The following is a 26,471-nucleotide window of genomic DNA, read 5'->3' as shown; positions in this document are numbered from 1 at the left end:
GTGACTTAAATAGTTACATTTTTCTTTACTTTTAATAAGAAGTTTATTGACTCATTTCATATGTCAGTTGTATGTGTAACGGTCATAATATATTGTCTCTTTTGTAGTTTATAATGTAATATCTACCAGAGTTGATTTACTGACATATTCGTTTAACTTTCACACATGCCAGAGTTCTCGAATATGACTCAATTTTACAAATGTGAGCATATCCGGTCCCACGTTCGGACGCCAAGTTGTGACAGTTCTTTTAACCTCATTTGTAATTTGGAGAAGATATGTGTTTGTTCCGTAGCAGTTTTGTATTGTAAACCACCGCTAATTGTTTTATTCTATACACGAGCGCTGGTGAACGATTATTAGTGAGTGAGACTTCGGAGTGTTAGGACGTAAGAAACGCCTGTCCGCTACGTGCAGTTATTGGCATGTTGTTATTTTATTTTAAGTGTCAGTGTTATGTGGTGTTCTTCCAGTATTGAAATCATCAGGACAATTAAATCAGCAGATAAGTACTAAGCTCTTATTTTTATTTTGTGATAGCTTGATTGGCTTAACTACATTCCCTTTTCAACTGACTGATCTTCATTAGTGAATAGTGAAAATTCGGTCCCCTCTCGTATCGTGAACAGAGACGAAGAACTAAGGTTTCCTTGTCTTGTCTCGGAAATGTTCTAGAAATCTCGTCTCAAATCCTTTCTCATATGGGAGCACGGTGGCTCAATGGTTTAATACTTACTTCTGGAACGTAAGGTCCTTGGTTCGATCTCAGTCAAGTAAATTTGTTGTGAGCAACCTCATATTCGTGGGCTTACTCCGGTTACTTCCGTTTCCTCCAATATTCTCATTCCACTAGTTCTTACGTCATCATTCACTTACCTTAATCATAGTCTCCTATGACTAAGGTTTCCGAGAATCGAGACGAGACAGGAAAAGCTTCTTCGAAAATAGAGACGGGACGATACTAAACATTTATGAGACGAGACTTTTCTTATGTCTTAGACGATAACACTGCTAAGAAATTTGGCCTAAAATGACTATTTCCGCGTTTTTACATGTTTTTACCTCCTTTTTTTTATATTTTCTAATTTTACAAGATTTTTATACAAGGATTATTTTTATCTAAAAATTTAAGAAATATTTTCTAAGCTAAATATTTTTTTGTGGTATTTTAGAGTATATTCTTTCCGTTTTGATGACTAATTTACGATTTAATACGTATGTACTGTACATTCACACTGATAAACTCTTAATAACAGAGAAATACATGTTAGTACTTTTCTTCTTGCTTCTCTGAAAATTTTCAATTTTTATTCTTCTTTCTTTTTCCGTAGGTTATGGGCAGAAGTATTTCACGTGAGTGCGAGCGGAGCGGGCACCGTGAAATGGCAACAGGTTTCGGAGGATTTAGTGCCTGTGAACATCACCTGCATTCAGGACTCTCCGGAATGCGTGTTCCATATTACGGCCTACAACTCACAGGTCGATAAGATTCTCGACGTCAGACTCGTACAGCCAGGTGAGTCACGAAATAACATTTCGATTCTTCTTTTCTTCGTTTTTCATTTGTTTTTTTTTTTAAAGGAAACTCTCTTTCTCTCTTCTTTAACAAGGTCACGCTATCTTCACAGTGAAGCAATGAATTATTCGTTAGTAGGTGTAGACTTAAAATTATTTAAATCACTGTTGAACTTGGAAGTTTGTTTTACTTGCGAGAGAGGATGTTTGTAAGTCTAGGAGGGCGTTATTCCAGAGATCTCGGTGCCACTATTATAACTAATAGCACCATGCGTCAGGAAGAGAGGTTCTGGAAGGTTGAGGGAATCCCTCACTGAATATTTTTGGAAGAAAACTCCCATCACTAATAACATACTGGGGGGTGAATAAAGTGTTAATATTGCCAGAAGTTTGCAAACTAATTGCAGGCATTGATACTGTATGTATCTTTCTTTTTCTGTTTAACGTTCCACGACTCGAGCGGCTCGGCTCACGGCTCAGTCACCACCGAACCGAACCGTGAAGGGAGCCGAGTCAACAGTTCACCCAACCGAGCCGGCTCGAGCCCTCGTCTCAGTTGAGTCGAACCGAGCAGAGCCGATGGCTCGCTCCAACATAGCCGGTTCGAGCCAATGGCTCACCTGAACTGAGAGGGTGGACATCACTACTTTAGACTGAAGGACAGGGATGATTAAGGCAAGTGAATGATGAAATAATTGGTGGAATGAGAAAGTGGGAGGAAACGGAAGTACCCTGAGAAAACCTACGGAAATAATGTCCACCACAAACTTACTTGGGTGGGTTCAAACCAGGTACCTCAAGCACCAAAGGTATGCCCTCTACCACTGAACCACTGCCTTCTGCATTGATATGTCATTAACATCTCTTTCATATATAATTGAGGATCTTGTTTCGAAACTCCACCTGTCATTTTTTTTTTTTTTTTGTAATTTTACAGGAGAAGCGAGAAACGTTTATCGCTCTTGTTTTACATTTAATGAAAAAAATTTGAACGATATCTTTTATGTCTAGTGGTACATAACAACATGCTAAATTTTATGAAATGTCTGATTTTAGGTTTAGGCCTAAATGACGGGAAAATGTTTCATTTCCGTCCAAAAACCACTTAAGTCATATGTTTTCCCAGAAAAAAAATCAGCTACTGCTCAATGATCACACTCTACTATTATTATATCTTGTAAAACATATAATAATAATAATAATAATAATAATAATTTGATTATACTATGTGCTTATTCACACTAACATGTAAGATAAACATGATTTGTGTGTTTTTAATGAATTGTTATTTATTTTAGTTCTAAGATTTATGTTTTAAACTTTCATTTTTTAAGTGTACTTTTATATTGATTATATTTTATTATTTCTTTACCCAGTTTCTGGAATATATTGATCGCTTCCTTCCCTTCTCTGCCTTCACAGGCTCTAGTAATCCAATTTCCATTTTGCAGTACAGGTGTATTGTTTTCAGCCAGTCCTAATAACAACGTAGTAGTCTCTTGTATATACAGTATATATTTTTCTTTAACTCTTACAATAACTAAATGTTTTTAAGAAATTCTAAATAATAGGTTAATTTTCGCTCCAAATCTAAAAATAAACACCAATCAGAGAAATGGTAACAATGAATATCAACCTTTCAAAGCAGATAAATAATACCAACGTGACTTAAGTGGAGTTTGAAATTAATATTTTTAATGACTTAGGCGCAGGCCGGTAGCCAGCCCAAAAGTGTAGGGGGGGGGCGGCTGAAGTTAGGGGGGCCCGATCCAACCATATTATAGTTCATTTGTAAGCCTGCCGTGAAAACTTTAGGGGGTCAGGAAAAATTTAGGGGGCTAGACCCTCTCTGGATAGGGCCTCCTTAAGCGCATTTTGGAAAAAAAATGTGATTTTTTTTACATTTAATTTCAAGATGACACGTGAATTTTGAGAGATTATATAGTCAGTCATGTGTATCTACTCCTAATACACAAATAAAGCGCAAAAACCGAAAATCGAAAAGAAATGACTTAGGTGGTGTTTGTAAACAAGCTCCTCAGTTAATTGGGAAGACGTCGTTAGCAGTAGGCCTAATCTTGCATAGTTATGGATGTTCAAATATATGAACTCCAGTGCAAGGAGATTTTTTCTTTCTTTTTTTTCCCACTCCTTCTCTCCTCCAGTATCACTTCCATTGTTATGATTTTGCACCCTCTCCTGCACTATTCAAAACCCATTTCATCATGCTTCATGTTTTAAACCGTCTGTAATCGAGAAAAGTTTTATGCCAGAGAAGCCATGGAAGAAACTATTGTGCAATATAACAACAATGGTAAGCCTTCGTGGTCTCCATTTGTGACGACTTTCTGCAATGTCTGAGAAAAGCATCACGAACAAGTAGAGGAGTTTCTGTTGGGAAACCTCGGCTCTTCAGGAATAACTAGCTACCAGCAATATCGGGGAAAATGTGGAAATTTTGAAGAACTTATGAAGAAGGGAATTTTAAGATGGATCTCGCAGAGATAGGAATACAAAGTAGAAACTGGATCCAATTAGCTAAGGATAGAAGTCAGTGGAGAGCTTTTGTGAACGCGGCACTGAACCTCCGGGTTCCATAGGCCATAGAGTTAGTTAGTTAGTTATGAAGAAGGGAATTACAACACCACGCACATTCTGGTATTTCGCTACTCGGTAACATACGGAGTTGTCGGAATTTGCTATGAAGTTACTGAACATCCTAGCATCTTCAGCGCAAATTGAAAGACTTTTTCTCAAATTGGTCCTTTGTCCATAACGTCACAAGAAACCGGCTCAGCTTCGAATGTTCGAAGAAACTACTTCAAATATACTACACCCTCAAATTACAAGACCACCCAAGTTATGAATATTAGTGTGATTAAGAGTATTGTGTTCGAATTGTACTAAACTATAATGAAAATGGCATGTAACATTTTTTTCTTTTAGAATTAAAATAATGGCTAAGTTTTAAATGAAATGATATACGCAGTTTTATTGGAACCAAGTGAAATATATTCAGTATTCGAACTAGGAAGAAAGACAAATTGTTTCTTTCAAAATAATAATAATAATAATAATAATAATAATAATAATAATAATAATAATAATAATAATAATAATAATAATAATAATAATAAACCGATGAAACAAGTAGTTCAATATTCTGTTGAGTATTTTCTTCAGTTTTGTCTATTTATTATGAGCATGAAAAATGTCTACATTAAATGTTCAAATGATAGTCAAGTGCTAAGGGAAGTAATATATTTAGTGTTGTTGTTGGACTTGGAAGAAAAGAGCAAAATAAATGAGTTCATTCCGAAAAATTTAGTATTATGTTCTGTTGGATGCTTTTATATTTTTTCAGTTGTGTGTGTTTAAAATGAGAATCTAATAACTTTTACATCGAAAATTCAATATGTCCCAGTGCTAAGTTGGAAGGTGGAAGAAAAACCAATCAGTTTATTCAAAAATTTCGTTATTTCAATATTCTGATCAGTACTTTTCGTATCAGTTATGTGTGTGTGTTAGTGTGTAATATGAAGGTGAAATGAGCCTAACAGTCAATCTCTTTTCTTTTCTAGTAGAAGTTTCAAAGTATACTGAAATGTTTCGAGTTTTATATTAAAAGCTGCAAAGGTATAACAATAAATTGTCATAATCAAAAGGTTACTTTCAAACATATCCGAACCAACACATATTTTTAATGTGTGTGCTTATATGTTGGGTGGTTGTGCTTGGGTGCGCTAATAGGTGGAAAGTAGTAGTGGGCCGGCGAGGGGCTATCCAAAATTATCTTTTATTACTATGATTTGGCATGAAATCATTACTTTTAAATATAATGTTTAGAAGATAATAATGTTTTAATGCTTAAATAAGAAAACTAAGCTTACAATATAACCGACTATTCAAAATGATCTTAATTTTAATGAAAGAAATATAGTTTTCTACGTCTGCGCAAAAAACTGGTTTTCTACATGACGTATATTACTAGTAAATTACGCGTAATTTACGTAAAATACGTAACAAGTAAATTACCTTGCCAACCCTGTCGTCAAGTCTAGGAGGCTTAGGTGGGCGGGCCATGTAGCTAGAATGGAAGAAAATAGAAACGCTTTCAAAGTCTTGACTGGAAGACCAATCGGAAAACGACCATTAGGAAGACCTAGGCGCAGATGGGAGGACAATATTAAGATGGATCTCACAGAGATTGGAATACAAAGTAGAAACTGGATCCAGTTGGCTAAGGATAGAAGTCAGTGGAGAGCTTTTGTGAACGCGGCATTGAACCTCCGGGTTCCATAGGCCATAGAGTTAGTTAGTTAGTTTAGTTTTAAAGAAATTATGGCTGCAGTAACCAAACGGAAAATTTCAAGCGTTTGTGGGTGTGGAGAAGAATTGAGAATAGGAGCGTCATTTCAGACTTCGCTTGAGGGGGGGGGGGAAAGCACCACAGACATAAGACTTTCCGGTTTTGTACTAGTAGGTCTATATTAGTAGACAATTGATTAAAGTATATGTATTCCTTAAACTCTTGGGGGGGCAATTGCCCCTCCAGCCCTCCCTAAATGACGCCCCTGATTGAGAGAATAAGCTCGGTTGAGCGGAAAACGAATGAGATTGTTTTATATAGAAATGGTGGAGTAGATAAGAACAATTTTAGATATTACTAAGAAGAGGAAGAGAAACTGGTTGGGACATTGGCTAAGAAGAAACTGTATTACGAGTTACGTGTTAGAGGGTATGGTGGCAGGAAAGAGAGGGAGGGGCGAAGAAAACTACAAATCATGGACGATATCAAAATCGCATGGGAAGGCGAAGAGGTTAGCGGAAGACCGTGGAACATGGAACATTTTCAGTTGCGGCAAGTGATCTGCCAATAAGGGCAGAATACCTATGATGATGATGATGATGATGATATAGACATCATTGGTTGATTGAAAAACCAGTATACTTGAATTAAAACTCTTTTGAATTGATGGTAAGAAAAAAGTAGTTCGGATAACCGTACTCTAAACTTAAGAAGAACATAAATTAAATACCGAAATACAAGTTACTAATGCATTTATGCGACACTTTGGGATCTCATATAACAAATTTAAGCATTTTCTTGATCCTTTATTGCATCATGTTAATTGACCTATTTAGAAAGTTTATATGTTGAAGTGGAAAATGTCGTATAGATGCTGTCAAACGGTTTAGGCCTCTAATCTCACTCGAACCTGACAAAATCCCACCATACATTATCAAGGGCTGCTTCCAATCACTAAAATATGCATTACAAATGATTTTGAATATGTCAGTATCAAGTTCTCAGTTTGCAACTAACTAGTAAATGATAAAGTTGGGTGATGTTTGTTCAGTTTCCGAGGCTAAGGAAAATAATACTCATATAAAAAAAAGTTACAGATCAGTAGCAACGATCTCTATACAATGGCGCCGATTTCTCTGTAAATTTGGGGGATTCCATTCAGATGCAGAAGATATATATATAAAGATTTTAAGACAAATTGCACTCAAATTATGCCAAATATTGTATATTCATAAATATAATAGGGGCCCACATGAGTTTTAGGGGGTCCGGGACCCCTCGGCCCTTCAGGATCGGCGCCCTTGTCTTTGTACCCGCAAAAAGACACTTGAAATTATTATTCAGAAAAAAAAATATATATTCACACATTTATCCATTTTCCTCCACAAAATCAGTCTCGTTTTGTACCCAGAAAATCAGCATTTGCTAATCTTGCTGCTCTCTCTCTCTCTCTCTCTCTCTCTCTCTCTCTTACTAACAAGAGAAATTGTTAGTAAAAATCAAATTGACACAATTTACACAGAAATCAGTAAAAGTGTTTCATGTCTTAAGTTATGACACTTCTCTTAGCGAGCTTGTAACTTCTACTTTTTCACATATCCTAAATACATTTCTATCATCGTATCTTCACGAACGGTACAGAAGTTGGTACAGAAATGTCCTAACTTCTGAATTTATAATTCATTCAGGTGTTTTAAAGGGTTCAAACTTACGACCGTCGCTGTTTTTGTTATATATTCATGATTTACCTGATGTGATAAAATCACAAAAGCTGTTATATGCAGATGACTTCAAATTTGGCTGTGCCATAGGTTCAGAGATGGACTGTATCAGTTTGTAAAATGACATTAATACTTTTTCTAATTGATCAAGGCAAACAAACTATCGGTAAGTGCCAAGTAATGTCCTATACTTGAAAACAATAGTAAAAGTTTGAATGTCACCTAAATATGATACAATTGATGTGTCAACAAGATCAAAATCTCTCATTTGATACTCATCTGAATCCAGTGGTGGATCCAGGGGGGCGATCGGGGCAATCGCCCCCTCCAGGAAAGGAAACTTTTTTATTTTATATATATATAAATAAAACCCATCCCAGAATTTGAAGCTCTTAAAAGTAGCTCTAAGTAGCAGTATGCCAACCCACCGCCCCCCCAGAAGTCGGTCCTGGATCCGCCCCTGTCTGAATCGAATTGTAAGTTAGACGTCTCGGGTTTGTAATGAGATTGAGAAGTGAGTTGAATACTACTAATGTACTGAAAATTCTCTGTAATGCATATATATATATATATATATATATATATATATATATATATATATATATATATATATATATATATATATAGATATAGATATAGATATAGATATAGATATAGATATATAGATATATAGATATATATATATTAACAACCTCCTTACAACCTCCTTACGTCGTGCCTTAGAAGCATGGGGATGAACAGAGTGTGACGTTCAGAGATTGCTACTACTCATCATCCAGAATGAGTAGGATAACTTTAAGTGAGAGGAAATGATAACAAATTCTATGCTTCGTTTAATAAATGTATTGGTCTAAGCAATGTCATGATGTCTGTGTTTGTGTTTAAGTGTGAATGTAACATAACTACTCAGATTATAAATCGTCAACGTCCAGAAATTGTATCACGATCAACACGTACATAGCTGAGGCACACATACCTGATTTATACGATGAGTGTCTGGAAGAATGGTTGAACTCCTCAGCTCTGGATCTCCTGGCCTGGATAGTTGATTGTACGTAATCTCAACTGATTACCAACTAAAAGCCAACCATTAATATTGGACTATGGTTGGACGTTGAACGAAGAGTAGATCACCCTTGATCTACTCGTGGTCGTAATAGAGATGATTTCCTATACATGAAATCACTGCTTGGCTGCTAATTCTTTTCCAAGTGTCTCTGATTCCTCTGATCCACTTCTGCTCCAGATCCTTTCCAACAAGAGGTTTTTGTTCATGATTCCAGACACTGGAATCCGCTTCGTCGCTCATTTGTGTTTACCTCAGCTATTGGTGAAACATTAGTTTCAACCCGTATTACATCGTGACCAAATTCCCAGACTAACAATCGTTGCAAATCTGAAAGCTGTGCCACATTCAAATTGTGTCAATGTTAACAGACTAGATTTCACATTGATGACATTACAGATTTCGTTTACAACTTTACAAATCAAAACAAAATAAACAAACTGACGACTTAGCGTCTAGCCATTATTTCAGTTACAACATAACACAAATACAACCATTTACGTAAATAAACAAATACACGTGTTTGTATGGCATACCATTACACTATTACTTCAATTCAATCTCTTTAATTTTAATTCCAATAAATCTTAGTTTTCCATCACCAAAATAAAATCTTAAAACCGTACACCGCTGCAATATATATATATATATATATATATATATATATATATACAGTCTAAAATAAGTAGATTATGCGTCCATAATTTGAAACCCTAGTGCACAAAATGTAGACACTATCTAAAGTTAATTAAATCCTGATTTCTGAGTTATTTAATATATTGGGGATATATTATCGATATGAAAAATATGTTGTACTTCCATCAAATTACTTATTCATTCTCTTAAGCAAAAGGAGCTAAATTTTCTTTTATATTTTTAAAGAATAAAATAAATTCACAAACATTACTATCAGAAATCTCCTATCATGACCCAACAGAAAAAAATGAGCTTGCGGTTACAAACATTTCACGAATTATCACAGTGTACAAAAATATACTGGGTATATCACCTATTACAAGAATGTGCACTTTGTATAATACTGTCCAAGTAAGAAGTCCTACCATCGATGCATATATTTAGGGCTTGATGTAGCCAATATGTAAAACAATACTTTGAGCATGTAATTTAGTACATAGAAGAAAGATTTACAAGTTGTAACTACGTGTACACCATACTGCTGAACACTGTCAATATGTCTACAATTATTGCGTTCAATTTACAATATAGGCAGGTATAAAAGTGAGGGACAACGCAGGGAAACGTCTTTACCCCACTTCTAAAGCATATCCACGGCGTCCTTCCATTTCCTGAAAAATACAATGGGCAAAGATGGGCACGGGGGACGGCGTGACGTCATGCTTCCCTCTACCTTTGCAGGTCCACTTTTACCCCTGAATATATATATATATATATATATATATATATATAGTGGCGGATCCAAGAGGGCTATAGGGGCTATAGTCCCCCCTTGACGCTCAGGTATACACTGGATTCAAAAGGAAGTCCCTTTTGTAGGAGTGCTCAATGTGTACCAAGGGACGGTATGATCTCGGTAAAAATTGTTACCCATAATTTTCTTCTACTTGTTGTAGGAAAAACAGTATGATATTCTGTATGTTTTTTGCATGGCAGCTAAGAAGGTCGTACAAGGTCTGCAGATCGCGTATTCGATATACGAATATTGGAGAAGTTGCTCAGATAAAGGACATTTTTGAATATTCTGTTTTGCTGAAGTGCGTATATTTGTGCCAAGGTAAAAGAAAAAAAATATGTACCTGATAATTAGAAATTTTAGCTTCATATTGTAAATGTTGCAATGGTATTGCAGTGAGTAGAAGAATAGAATGGTAATTTTTACAGAAATAATTTTGTCCCTTGTTTGACACTGAGTACTGCTACAGAAAGAACTTCCCGTTACGTGCCAAGAGACATACAGTATATTGCTGTTCTTATTTCAAATATAATCTTAAATCTAATGGTAACATTATTTTCAACGCCTAATTTATTTGTTACAGAATAAACGATAAAAATTTTAAAAAAACTACTTTCTTGAAAACAGTTAAGATGGTTTTATTCATTTTTCACTACCACTACTACCACCACCACCACCACTACTACTACTACTACTACTACTATTACTACTACTACTATTACTACTACTACTACTACTATTACTACTACTACTGCTACTACTATTGCTAGTACTGCTACTACTACTATTACTACTACTGCTAGTACTACTATTACCAATACTACTACTAATAATAATAATCATAGTAATAATAATAAAATGCCTATGTTTGTCACTTCAGCTTTTCGTATAGAAAGAAAAAACCTCAGATGCACTAAATACGATAGTACACGGACTATTATTATTACAGATAGATATTTATCAGATCTTATCGCGTACGAATCCTTTTTTCTCGCTTTTCGGTTTTAGGGTGAAAATGTATGAACAATTCTGACGGCGGGCACAGTGGCCCACTGGTAGAAGACTTACTTCTAGTACGTGGGGTTCCTGCTTCAATCCCCGGTCAATCAAGTTTGTGGTAGACATCATGTACGTGGGTTTTCTCGGGAAAACTTCCATTTCCTCCTACATTCTCATTCCATTCAATTCCTCCACCATAATTTATTTCTCTTGATCAACCGTGCTTTTTTAGCCTACTAAAGGGCATATCGTGGGATGTTAAACTGTTCGTTTCTAAGAACGCCTTGCATATATGCAGCCCAAATTACATCTTGTTGATACGGTCTTATCATACGACAAATAACCAGACAATGGATTTCCCTCTCTTTTTTTCCAGGTTCTGAAGTAAGGCGAGGCGTGCGTTCTTTTTATCAAGATTCTGAATTAAGACCCGGTAACGACACGTGCTTGTAGCTAGTATTTCATAAATAAAATGTTTCATTAATAACTTTCTAATACGAGATAAGGTATTTCTCATGGGGAAAAAAAACTAAAAGTAGTGGTTTACTACTGGAGTGAGCCTTTTCTTGATTACTTTATCAAAAAGAACTCCAGTGATTTTATTCATATTTCATAATAAATATCTATCAACTAGACCAGCGCTTCTCAACCGCTGTGTCGCGATTACATGTCAGATGTTTCGCGAGATTTTTATTAGGTGATAGTGGTTATACTTAGGTATTTCTAACCACCCACTCTTCCATAAGGTCTCGCTGCATGCCTGAATGGGTAGTGGTTTCTTAAATAACCACCCGATTTTTTTCTATAGTGTACACATAATACTTACTACCCAGGCTAAGTAGCACGTTTTAAAATCATGGTATAACACTAAGAATCTAAATACAACGAGATATTTGTGTTGAGACTTACAGGGAGTTTTGCCACTTAAAGGGTTGTCTTCTAAGATCTCCCGCAAATAAATTAGCTTTAGAAGAAAATAAAAATTTATCGCCAATCGATTCGGTTTCACACTGGTCTTCCAAGTTTATATCTGGAAAGTTTATTTTCAACGCTGTTCATTTTTCTTTGGAAAGAAACACTGGACCTGAGAGGGTATCTGCCCATATTCGTAAATGTATAGATATGCTTTGCAATATCGCCGGGGACAAATATCTCACTAGTTTTAAGTTTGATGTCTTCTTATATTTCTGATGATAATATTTCTTTATCATATTCCTGCTTAAGAGTCATAAGTTTCTTTTATGTTAATATATTTCTATTCAAGACCCTTACATAATTTGGCTTGAGAGATGTGTATCTCATAGTCGTTCCATAATAATAATTTAAAAAAAATTATTGTATGTATATTTATGTGTTTGCTTCTTCCCATCTAGGAAAAAAGTCACAAGCAGTGATGTAGCGAAAGTTCGAAACGTACTTTGGTGTACCCCAAAGGAAAAAAGGTTGAGAAACGCTGAACTAGATAATACTGCATAAATTACTTCTCATCAAAATATCTAGAAGGTGGTAGATATTTTTGGGGCTGCTTTTTTTCCCCCCAATTTCCTAAAATATGACTCATGCGATTTTGTGATTTCATAAATAAATATTTCCTTAATGTCCTACATATATGGCATGTTATTTTTAATATAAATATCCTCAAAAGGGTAGTTTACTTTTGGGGTGAGTTTTATTCGGACGAAATTGTCCCCGAAAAACCTCATACTTTTATTCACATTTCACGAATAAATGCTTTAGTAATTACTACACCTAACGTGATACAGTTTAAGCAATTGGAGCGAGAGAGTTTAGTGCGGTAGTCCCATAAGTTTTATTTTAAAGAGCAATCAAATAAACGAAAAAGGCGAAACCTTGTATCGCCCAGACAAAAACAAATTATTAATAGTAGAAGTAACAAATAGTTAATACAATTGGCGTATAGATATGAGTAAATCAAAAATATAAAAGTAAGTCACAAGTAATTACTAATAGAGTATGGACTCAAAAATATACTAATATTTATTCTCGAAAAACTTAAGTGTTTCAATACTCTTACCCTGTAAAAAATTGTTGTGTCATTTCAACGATATGCCTATGTGTTAACACGACTGTATTAAAATATAACACAAACAAGTGGTTAGAACAACTCACTCTCCATTTGGAGTTGTGTCAAATGCCAGTAGTTGAAATGACACACAGCCTGTGTGTTAAATTAACACAAGTGTAGAATCTTCGGTGTTGTTTTCTGCGTGATTGATACATATGTTGGGCATCTAATTATAAAGGCTTATCAATTGAAGCTATTAACAAACACAGTAGAAAGAAATACTTAAACAAATCCAGGTATACGCAAAATTTCATCTCCCACATTTGATGCATTTATTGCTTCTTTTTCTAAGCGATTGTGTACTAGAAGCAACAAACACATCAACTTTATTAGATGGTAACTGGCGCCGATCATTTGAAAGTGAATATGAAAGAACTATAAAATAAAGTAAATAGACAGTCGTCATTTTGTTATAAAATTACATGACGAGCAGATTTTATCTTATCTCGAACGGTTATCGTCGAATATACGCGGCTTAAAGGAGCATTCTGATTAGCCAAATTCAAAAGACCTCAATAATTTATCCCTCTATAAGCAACGTTTTCCTCTTCGCCTCCGTGGCCAAGTCGGAAGAGCACGCGGTTAGTAATCGAAAGCTTGATGGTTCGTGCCCATCCCCCGCCACTGGAGTAATTTTTTTTTTTACTTGTTTAAAGTGTTTTTTTTAGACTCAGCATAATGTAAACACATCACGCGTATTTTGAGGAAGTAATTTTGTAGTTCATTAACGCTTACGGCACGGGTCAACACCGGTTGTGTGTTAAAGACGTAACACACACCCCTTGTGTTAAACGCCAACACCGCGGGGTATGTGTTGAACTAACACCGCATAGTGGTAGTCACGCTGGAACCACTGCCTTGTGTTAAAATTGAGTTGAATTAACACAACCATTCTTTACTGTGTAAGAACATGTGCAAGATTTAATAGTTGAAACAATTTCTCGAAATAATTCTAATTGAAAAGTAGAGTTTATTGTATACTAGCACTTTCTGTACGACGATTCTACCAAATACGTGAAAAAGTACACATTATTGTTTTAGACAGATAACATTGACCATCTGGGTGGTTAAATAAAATACAAATCCAAAGTGCTCCCATCATTTGTGTTAGGATTGCTGAGGGAAATCAGAATTACTTAAACGAAACTTCAATCCTGAGAATCCGAAACCCACTATAGAAATATGGCTATTATGGAAAACTCTAAGAACGAAATCATCAATCTTGAAAATTCGCAAAAATTACACAAGTATCGCTACCATGGAAAACTAAATAAAATGAAACCATTAATCCTGACAATTTCAAAACTACTATAGAAGTATAGCTATCATGAAACGAATCTGTTACTTCTGACGATACGCAAACTACCATAGAAGTACGAGGTGTAAGCAAAAAGTGCTGTGAATGCAGGTGCAGAGCGCCACCTATCGACGCCTTATCCATTTCAACTAGTAAATCTGGTAGCCTGAATCTTTGAACTCGACAGTCAGTGTCAAGTTTGAACGAATTGTGATATGTCAGTTGGCTTCCAGAGGCCGAACAGTGACGAAGTTTTAAGAGTGACTGTCGCGCTTCATAAATTTCTAGCAACTCATCAACATTAAATTTTGCTTTAAGTTACAAACTAATACCAAAGAAGCTCATGAAATGTTAAAATTTGTATAAGGCAATGAAGCGGCGACATTGAAGACTGTTTACAAAAAAAAAAAAAAAAAAAAGGTATGATCGATCCCAATGCTTTAATAAGTCGGTTGAAGACAACGATCGGGACGTATTTCGATGTCAAAAACAGACTTCTCGAAAGGTTACCGAAATACTAAACATCTCGTATGCGTCCGTCCCAAGCATTTTAATTGCTGATTCGCAAATAAGAAAAGTGAGTGCGAAATTTGTTCCCCGACTTTTTACTGACAAACGTGAGTTTTTGGCTGAAAAATATTCCTGTCTGTTCACACCCACCGTACTCTCCGAATATAGCACCATGTGACTTCTGGCTCTTCCCAAAAATCAAAACCATGCTAAAAGAAATATTTTTTGATACCATTTCCGACATTGAGAAGGTGATGTCGGCGTAGTTGAATACTCTGAACAAAGAAGATTTCCAGGAATGCTTACAATTGTGGAATCAACGTTTGAGTAAGTGCATTGCAAGCCAAATGGAGTACTTTGCAGGAGATTGATTCACATTTGATGTAAGCTTGATGTTTTGTTCGTAACAAAATGGTTTACCGTACTTTTTGACCGTACCTTGTATGATTACCATGGAAAACTAAATAAAACGAAACGGTCGATCCTAACAACTTGCAAACTACTATAGCAACAATCATGGTAAAAAGACGCTATACTCAGACAAAGCAAACAATATCGATTTTGAACATTTTGAACAATAGTGTACAGAAGTACGTATCTAGTTCAAATGAGATACTACGTGATCTCAATATACTTAAAAAGGTAGGACAAATAGCATAACTAACTAACTAACTAACTCTATGGCCTATGGAACCCGGAGGTTCAATGCCGCGTTCACAAAAGCTCTCCACTGACTTCTATCCTTAGCTAATTGGATCCAGTTTCTACTTTGCATTCCTATCTCTGCGAGATCCATCTTAATATTGTACTCCCATCTGCGCCTAGGTCTTCCTAATGGTCGTTTTCCGATGTGTCTTCCAGTCAAGACTTTGAAAGCGTTTCTACTTTCTTCCATTCTAGCTACATGACCTGCCCACCTAAGCCTCCTAGACTTGACGACCCTAACAATGTTGGGTAAACCGTATAAATTATGTAATTCTTCGTTATGAAGTTTCCGCCATTCCCCATTCCCGTTCATCTTGGGTCCGAATATTCGTCTCAGGATCTTGTTCTCAAATACTTTCAGTCTATGTCCTTCCCTCAGAGTAAGCGACCATGTTTCGCAACAAATAGTATAATAATTTATAATACTGTATTATTTTGACTAGATAACTCAAATATAGGTATACCACATTGAGGCTCAGGTTTGTGGCATCGTCTATGAAAACATACGGGTTCTCAGTTTCTCGATCTCAGACGTTAAGCTGACTACCGCAATATATGTCTGTAAAAGTAGAGGGACTTGATGGTTTGAAAATCGACTTTGCAATCTATTTGTCAGAACAATCATCACCACAAATGTTGTAAAAAAAAGAGTTGAGTTAATTTTGAGTTTAACGTCCCTTTCAGCAGCGAGGCTATATAAGACGGGACCTATTGATGAACATGGAATCCGAACCACATGAGCTCCCGCCGGAAATCGAACCCGGCTCTAATGTAAAAAAGAGAAAAAGAAAGAAAGAAAGGGATATACTAGCTATAAGATCTATTTGAACCCCTAAACCAACGTTTCTCAACCTTTTTCTTTCCTTTGGGGCACACCAAAGTACGTTTCAAACTTTCGCGACCCCCCTGTATGTGATTATTCTCCTAGATGCAAAAAAGCAAACACACAAAAATTGTGATTGTAAATTAATCCATTTTCAAAATTACAGAATTAGGCAGAGACATGCTAGGTGCGAGCGTGTTGATTGTTTAAAATTGTATAATTTTTGTGACTTTAATCGGGACGGAAACACCAAGAATCGTGTTATTCAAATTAGTTCTCTGTGTCCAATATTTCTTTCCAAAGAAAAATGAACAACGCTAAAATCAAACTTTCCTGCTTTAAACTTAGAAGCCAAATGTGAAATTAAGTCGATTGGTGATAAATTTTTATTTTCTTCTAAAGATAATTTCTCCGCGGAAGATCTTAGAAGACATTAAAAATCTCGCGATACAGCGGTTGAGAAACGCTGCCCTAAACAGCTATGATAATAATATCTCTTTGCCAGACAGATAAGAGAGGGGAAAGGAAAATTTGAAAATATCTGAACTTTTACAATTCTGTAGAAAATGAAAATGAAATCTTTAAGTTTTACGTCCCACGCTTATGCCAGTTAAGCTAAAGGAGACAGTGATAATGAGAGATGAGTAAAATGGTGGAATGAAGAAAGTGGTAGGAAACGGGAGAACCCCGAGAAAACTCACGAGCACGGTGTTTGTCCACCACAAGGTTCACACGGGATCGAACCAGAGACCCCAAGCATCGGAGGTGAACTCTCTACCACTGAGCCACCGCGCCTCCCTTAAAATTTTGTAGAGGTATATATATATATATATATATATATATAGAGAGAGAGAGAGAGAGAGAGAGAGAGAAATGAATATAGATATAAATATATATATATATATACTGTATATTTAACTGCCAATACAATATGATTTCTCCCTCTTTTTAAGATCTTCGAATACTTATTTCAGCATCCTAACCTCTCCAGATAAACGGAAGATTATAAGATAAAGATAACTTAGAGTAACATATTTCCTTCAAGATTTATTTGAGGAAAATAATTCTGTGCTTTTCGGCAAGGATTTGAACCCGCGAATACACGATACACCTGATTTTGCTTGAAAGTCAGGTGCTCTGATCACACACAATCTTTGTGACATTTTTGTGGAACTTCTTTAAGGAGGACGTTTGTCTCATTAAGCTGTGAATTCTGAATTAACCAGATGATCTCATTCAATGTGTTCTTCCCAGCACACCAACGAACTTCCAATCTGCATTAACGGGCTGTTCTAAGCCGCTTATAGATGCTAGTGAATAAATATTGGTTGATTTGAGTTGAGTTGATTTTAAGTTTAACGTCCCGTTCAGCAGCGAGGCTATATGAGACGTGGACCTACTGATTAACGTGGAATCCGAACCACATGAGCTCCCGCCGGGCCTCCAACGCCAAAGGCGCGTACGATAACCGCTTAGCCACGGAGGAGCTCTAATAAATATTGGTGTCTTTGGAATATTAATTATGCCTTCAAATTGTGCCACTAGCTGAGATACCTACAAAACATTGACTTTTTCTAATCAAACAATTATAAAATAAAAATTATAAGCGATTTTCTATAGACCCTTGGGAATAGATCTATATTACAGTGTATGAAATAGCAATAAACGTATAATAAAAACTAAGATGGGTGACGAAAATTTTACAAATTCAATATGTATTACGAAACATGATGTTCTGTGATCTTCAAAGAAGAAATAGAACACTAAAAGCAATAAAAAATAAATTTAGTGGAACATGTTAATCTTCAGCTCGAAAAAAGTGAAAAGGAAGATAGCTCTTATGACTATGAATTATGATATAAGGTATACAAAATTTTGCTTATTATTATTTCTTGATGAATTTTTATGTATTTTGACTCCCTGAACACGAATCTGGCACTTATTTTTATGTAGTGTCAATATTTTCAGTGATATAAGCATGTTTTATTTTTCTCCTATACTGATTTATGCATAGCAATTTGCGTGCTTTTATTTCGATACTCGCTAGTGGTATCGCATTTGTTATTAAAGATAATTGTTCAGTGTAGGAAACAAAGAATATAGATTCTAAAGATACATAGCAGAATTGTAAATTGATTAAATAGACTTATTCAAGTGTGAAGCTGATGTTGGAGAAAACTAAATATAAGGAACATCAAAGGGACGTGTGTGGGGATTTCAAAATTATTGGTTTTCTTCTTGGGTTGCAAAGTGGTTATATTAAATATTCCTGCTTTCTATGTCTGTGTGACAGGCGGACAACTAACCAGCATTATGAACTAACCGTGTGGCCTGAAAGAACGGAGCTTATTCCAGGAACACATAATGTGATAAATGAAGCATTATTGCCCAGGGAGAAGATTCTCATGCGAACATTACATATTAAGTGGGGATTGGCAAAACAGTTTGTGAAAGCTCTGGGCCTGCCCTACAATGAATCAAACAAATGTTTCCAGCTTTAGCAGAGGCAAAAGTTCTGGCTGGCATTTTCACAGGGCCACAGATTCATGTCATGCTCAATAGTGCTACACTTAAACAAAAAATGACGGAGTTGGAAAGAAACGCATGGGAGGCCTTTCATAAATTGGTGACGGGATTTCTGGTGCATAACCGAAGTGAAGCGTTTGATCACCAAGTTAAGACACTCATTGATCAATATCAAGCAATGGGATGTAGAATGTCTTTAAAATTACATATGCTTCATTCACACTTGGATTTCTTTAGGGAGAATTAAGGAGATGTTAGCGAAGAGCAGGGTAACGTTTCCATAAGGACATTCAAGTAATGGAAAGCAGATACCAAGGAAGGTGGGACTGTGCAATGATGGGTGATTATATTTGGAGGTTAATCCGTGACGAAGTGAACGTTTCCCTCAAAAGAAAGAGAACCACTAACCTTCACTTTAGATTACGGAACCCAGTACTTGATGAACACTTTCCTCCAATCTCAAGTACTTTTGTATATTTTTTTTATAAATCTAATATTCATATATTTTGGTATTTAGGTATTATGCAGATTTTTGTTACCCAAAAAGTTGATGTCCAAAATGTGTGTGTTATGTTTGTAGTTCAATGTTCCTCTAAGACACAATTGTATAATATATTACTGTTTGAGTAAAATCTAATATGCTTATATCATTACAAATTTTGACATTACGGGAAAATAACTGCCATACTCGTGTTCAGCGGGTGCAAGTCATTAAGAAAACAATGAAAAATCAACAGAAGCACGACTACAATGTTTGTGTTATGCTTGTAGTTCAATGTTCTCATAAGATACAATTGTATAATATGTTACTGTTTTAATAAAATCTGATATGCTTATATCATCACAAATTTTGACATTACCGGAAAATAACTGCCATATTCGTGTTCAGCGAGTGCAAATCATTAAGAAACCGACGAAAAACCAACATAAGCACGACCTTGATCAAAATTTGTATACCAGTGAAAATTTGATAACACAAATGCAATCGTAAATCCCGCGATACATTTTGTAGAACTCCTAAAATTGCGAAACAGAAACCGCAAAACGTAGGTTGGATACGATTTTAGCGTCCATTTCGTAGAGTTGTCCACCTCAATTGTAGCCTTGTTGGCAATCCTAAGTATGTAGAACTTCATTAACAAATTCATAACCACAGAGTTTGCGTATTATAGTTATACATGGAGAAGCAGTGTTTAATATTTACACGTTATGTAAATAGATATATCTTAATATTCTTGACTAGTTCTCTAAATAGTTCTTCAGTAGATATTTTTCGATAATCCAAAAGACCAAAAGGATAAAATCAAGATTCTTACTAAGTAATTGGTGATCTTTGTATTTAAAAGTAATAGAAAATTATTATTTTTGAGTTGTGAATGATAATTAGTAGTATTATATATTCAGTGGAGCATGTTTTCAGAAAAATTTTAGTTTTGGTTTGGCAATATATTAGTGAATTTAATGTATAATTACTTGGTGTATTCAAAAGTAACTGGCTTTACGTTCCTTCAGGGAAACAAATCAAGTAAGATTCTCTGTCATCTGGTGAGGACATGTACGGAATTTACATTCTTGTGTTTGAATTTTTCCCCTCTCGAAGAGATCGTCATTTGTTTAAGCTAGCCTAGTGGCGTATTTACTGGGCTATCGTGCTCAATCCCCTTCCGAATTAAAATGTTAGTTTTTCGCATTGCATTTACAACAATAATAATCCTTCTTAACATTTCTAAGAATTTCTTTGATTTTCCATTTTCTTATGCTCTTTGTTCAGAAATAATATTGTATTTATCAAATCTCATTCCATGTAAGAACTGCGTTCTTTTTTTTATTTCTTTCATTCATTCTACTCTGCTGTTTCTTTTTCTTAGTTGTTACTTTCTTTCGTTTCTTCTATCATATTTTTGACTGTTGTTAGTTGTGATTCAAGTCGGCTGTCGTCAGTAACACCAAAACTAAGAGAAACTGATAAGCGAAACTTGCGTTCCACACCAACTCACACAGATATCAACATAACGGGACTTTAGTCATTATAGCAAAGGAATAGTTACATAATTTAGTTATAAAGAAAGATAATGTTTGAATTAAAGAAAATCAAGAGGTGGGAATAAATAGCCCTGGAAATTAGGTAGGCCAAGAGAGTAGAAAAATGCTTCCTTTTTCTTCTATGAATAGAATAAAAGGTTAGATTCACTGCTAAATTTTTGTGTATATCATGTCTTATAAGATTCACCACTTTGCAATTCTTGGCATTAAATCTACAATCAGTATATTTCAGCTTCAACTTGTTTGAACATTTTCTTTCATATAAAAAAAACGTACACAGATAAAGCTGAATTTTTCCATTCTTTTTCTAAAATGAAATCAGTTAAATTAAAATGAGATAATAAATATTCAACGTGTGTTTGCAGGAGCATCATTTCAGATTTGCCTGGAGAGGATGGTAAGATCCTCCAGCGACGTACGAATTTTACTTTTTCCTAGTATGTTAGTAGACAATCGATTAAAATATACAGAGCGTTCAAAAAGTCTCTATACACCTGAATTGTTACATATTCAAACCAACGAGAAAATTATTTTACTCAAACTTTATTATATTTTATGGCATAAAAGCACTGTATACAGGGCGTAGCATATACACACACATTTTAACACACATTTTCACAGCTAATGTTGGAAATGTCCCCCATGAGCCTCCAAACTTTGACTTGCCACGATTCAGGTGTATAGAGACTTTTTGAACGCTCTGTATTTAATTCTCAAACTCAGGTGAGCAATTATCCCCCTGCTCCCCAGTGTTGTGCATAGCTCCCCGAAACAAAATCCTAAATACGCCACTGAACTAGCGTATGGGTGAATGAGTGTAGTGTACCCCCGCCGGATGTTAATTTGCCTCTAAATGCTGTAAAAAGTTTGAACGGTGATATTTAATTGAACGGGTATAACGCCTATAAGGTCCATTTGTTTCCCTAAACAACTAGGTTAATGACAAAATCTCTTTACCAGACAGATAAGAGAGGGGAAGAGGATTTTTTTTTTTGAAAACTGAACTTTTAAAATCCTTTAGAGGTGTATTTTTTAAACTGCCAATATAATAATATGATTTCTCTCTCTTTTCTCATATCTTCGAGTACTTATTTCAGCGTCTTCGCCTCTACGGATAAACGGAAGATTATGAGATAAAGAGAAGCTATAGAAACATGTCTCCTTCAAGATTTAAATGACGAAACAATTATGTGTTTTTCGACAAGAATTTGAAGTCACGAATCCACGACACACCTGCATTTGCTTGAATGTCTATAGCTCTGTGTCACCTCTTTGTGACATTTTTGTGAAACTTGGTTAAGGAAGAGGTTTATTCCATTAAACCTAGGAGTAAAAGTGCGGAAGAATGCGGTGGGACGCCGTCCCCCACTTACAAAAATATGTACGTTGTCACACGGTTTCTAAAAAAAAATTACAATGGGCAAAGATAGGCAGGGGGACGGTGTGACGTCATGCCGCTACCTACCGTACCCCTACCTTTTCAGATCCACTTTTACCCCAGACCATAAACTTAGAATCAACTTTTAGATCGCACTCGGCGTGTTCTTTCCAATATACCACCGGACTTCTAATTCACAATAACGGTCTATTCTGAACCGTTCACAGATGCTAGTAAACAACTATTTGCATTTGTGGAATTTTAATTATGCCTTCAAATTGTATCACTAACTGAGATCCCTGCCAAAGATTGGCTTTATGCTAATCAATTAGTTATAAAATTTCCTATAGCCCTTGAAAACAGATCTATACCCACTGTGTAGTATGAAATAGCAATAAATGGGAAATAAGAGATGGGCCAAGAAAATTTACAAATCAACACGTTCACAATGGAAAATTTAAGAAGTCAAACTCAGGAGCAGATTTGTCATACATAAGTGATTAAGATAGTTTCTGTTGTTATGGTTTCGAGCACTGGAGGGGGAGACAGCTTACATTTTCCCCAATATATCAGCTCACTGTAGTCCATGGCATCAAAATTTAGACTTCCTAAATTTTCCATGCTATACTCAGGAAGTTGAAAGATGTGTCAAACTTGTCACGGAGTCTGCAGGAAAAGTGTAGGGACAAGAAAACAGAGATGCTACATCAGAGCAACTTTGCTCTCAAGACTCACAATGCCAAAATTTGATAAAAACTCTCAATTTAAGACAACGTCCTTGACTAAATCAACATAATTTAGCACACACTAATTGGTAGGACAGTTGGATAGGGTGTGGGTGGAACTCGAATTGCAGACACCTCCTTGTTGTTAGTTCTAGGCCATTTCATAAAAAAATGTTGAGTAATGGGCAAAAAGCTGCAAAATCATTATGAAAATAAGAAGTATAAACTTACTCACATTAACGAATTAATAACAAACATGACCTTACACAACTAAAATAAAGTACTTAGACACAATAGAAATAAAAATAATAATCTTTATATTCCTTGCGTAACGGCATTTTTTTTTGGGTCATATTTGCAAATTTTAGGCAGTTTGCGCGAACTAAAGATCCAAAGTGTGATTATTTTCTTTATCTTTCCGTTGATTAGCATCCAAATACGAAACTTTTGAGCCCTATTACAATTCGATTCTCGAAAATTTGATTTTTTCGTTCCACCCTAATATGCAAGTGGCATGGCTTCGTTCCTAAATCACGGTGTAAAATTCTAACCACTGACTTTTGAGAAATGTTAGTCTCTAGAGAAAGTCTGCGCGAGGACTTGGTTGGGCTGGCTATCATCGCTTCCTAGACGAGGACGATATTCTCTTCAGTTCGGACAGATCTCTTTCTACCCCCTTGCAATTGTCTTGAACGGACCCCGTCCTTACAAACTTCTCGTAGATTCTACCAATTGTCAGACGCCAAGATGCATCCCGTCCGGTCCAAACGGTGAATTTTTCCTGTACGATGCTTGGGAAATGAAAAACCTCCATCTAGGCAGCTATTTTTCTTCGTTCCTCAATGGTATATCGGCACGCCGTGGTTTAATCTGCAAAATAAAAAGAACATCCGTTTAATGTTAACATCTTTTACCTTACCCTGTATAAAGTATGATAATAAAATAAATAAAATTTGATAACACAAGTGGTGCTTTAACTGCTTATTCAAATGCAATCGTAAATCCCGTGATGCATTTCTTAGAACCGTAAAATGTACAAAGTTTCCTGAAACCGCGAAACAGAAACCGCAAAACGTAGGTTGGATGCGAGTTTAGCATCCATTTCGTAGAGTTGTCTACCTCAATTGTGGTTTCGTTGGCAACCCTAGGGACCCAAAACCTTGTTAATAAACTCACAAGCATAAGTTTGTGTTACAGTTATACCTTATGAAATAGTGTTTAATAAGCCTATTTATACACAACACAAGTAGAAATCGATTTTATTTTCGAGTGTAGTTTCCTAAATGGTTTATTCAGAATACATTCTGTAGCAGATCAAGCTCACGAATATTTGGATAATTGTTGAACTAGCAGTTTTTTTTTTGTTTTTTTTAAACTGCAATTTCATTCCCAGTCGAAACTGGGCGGGCCACAGAAGGTAACGCCTTCTCCGGATGAACTAGCAGCTGGTGATTTTTGTATTATAAGTAATAGAAAAATTGTTATTTTGGAGTTATGAATGATACTTAGTAGTATTATATGTTCAGTGGAATATAGTTTTCAGCAAAATCTTAATTTTGGATCTGCAACATATCTATGATTTAATTAATAATTACTTGGTATATTCAAAAGTAGCTGGTTTTATGCTCTCTCATGGAAACAAAAATCAAGTAAGCGAGGTGTCATCTGGTGAGGACATGTAGGGAATTTACATACTCATGTTTGAATTATCCTGTCTCGAAGAGATCGTCATTACTTGGAAACTAGCTTATGAGTGAATGAGAGTAGTACCAGGGATAAAAGTACGGGAGAACGCGGATGGACGCCTTCCCCAACTTCCAAAAGTTTTGTACGGCGTCTCCCCAGTTGTTAAAAAAAATTACAATGGGCAAAGATAGGCAGGGGGAACGGTGTGACGTCATGTCGCTACCTACCGTCTCCCTATCTTTTCAGATCCACTTTTATCCCTGTGTAGTACAGGGCCGGAGAATATTCATTTGCCTCTAAATGTTGCAGGGGCGTCATTTCAGATTTCACTTGAGGGGGATAAGAGCGCCACCGACATAAGACTTGGACGTTTTGTACTAGTATATTAGCAGACAATCGATTAAAGTATATGTATTCCTCAAACTCTTGGAGGGGGACAAACTGCCCCTCCTGCTCCAATAAATGACGCCCTTGAAATGCCGTAGAAAGTTGAATGGCAAAATATTGAATTACAGTTTTCGAAAAATTTAATGAAGATATGAAATTTGAACGAAAAAATAGAACTCGTGAATTTTTTTTAAAAGAATGATTGTTGAAGTTAAGCGTCATTTTTCACTGCCGAGACTATATAAGACTTGGAACGACAGTTTAATATAGGATTTCCGTAATGCAGTCAAATTTTTCAAGTTTCTGCCATCGGGAATCAAACTTGAGACCTTGTGGACCTAAAGGCGAGCGCTCTAGCCGCTAGACCAGTAACGAGAGCTATTTATTTGTCAGACAGAAACAAAAAAGCTTTTGAGGATCACTAAATATTTTTTTCTCGTCAAAAGATTTTGTATAGAGTATATGTAATGTCGAAAAGTGGAATAAAAAGCGAGGGAAAACGTTTCCGAAATGTGAGTGTGAAGAATAATAAAAAAATAGCTAGATCGAAGGGGATAGTAGATAAGAAACAAAACCATACTGGAAACAATTATAAAGAAAAATGGTGTATATATATATATATATATATATATATATATATATATATATATATATATATATATATATATATATATATATATATATACTAAGTGTAATGATAGCATTTTCTGACCGCTTTGAGGGAAATGGTAACAACGTTTTGATCCTGCTTAGCCGGAACATAACTATAATGTTATTACAATTTTCATCTTTTATGGTATCATTACAAGTGTTTCCAAGTGTTTGAAACTTTTTTTCTTGCTTCCTTCTGATCTCTTGTATAATACCTGTTTGATGGTTCCTGTAAAGTTGGTACATTATTCCTCTGTTTTTGTAATCCACCTTCAGATTCTTCAACACTCTGAACATGATATTCCAATCTACGTTGTAAAAAGCTTTCTCTATATCTACAAATGCTATCACAATTGGTTTGTTTATTCTGATGTGCTGTTCCATGATCAACCGTAGACACAGTATTGCTTCCCTTGTTCCCCTTTTTCTCCTGAATCCAAACTGGTCCTCCGATAGCCGTTCCTAGATTTTCCCTCCTATTCGTTGTGCGATAATTTTGCACAATATTTTTTATGCTTGGGAAAGCAAATTTAGCATTCTGTGTTTTTCGCATTTCCGTGCACCTTTTCTCTTCGGGATAGGGACCAATATGTTTTTCTCGAAGTTTCTAAG

The 26,471-nt window shown here is 35.6% G+C and overlaps 1 protein-coding gene across 1 annotated transcript in view; it reads left to right on the top strand.

Moving 5' to 3' along the window:
• Positions 1 to 26,471, top strand: part of sif (guanine nucleotide exchange factor still life) — a 1,225,751-nt gene that overhangs the window by 411,160 nt on the left and 788,120 nt on the right. Inside the window, exon 3 of the mRNA XM_081760149.1 lies at positions 1,332 to 1,516. Coding sequence (XP_081616275.1) covers positions 1,332 to 1,516 — 185 coding nt within the window. The remainder of the gene's footprint in view (positions 1 to 1,331; positions 1,517 to 26,471) is intronic.

Source organism: Thermobia domestica, chromosome 5 (genome assembly GCF_964235325.1).
Source record: "Thermobia domestica chromosome 5, izTheDome1.hap1.1, whole genome shotgun sequence".
NCBI classification, from domain to species: Eukaryota; Metazoa; Arthropoda; class Insecta; order Zygentoma; family Lepismatidae; genus Thermobia; species Thermobia domestica.
Note: the sequence above shows the minus strand (reverse complement) of the source record. Positions and strands in the feature narration are given on the sequence as shown.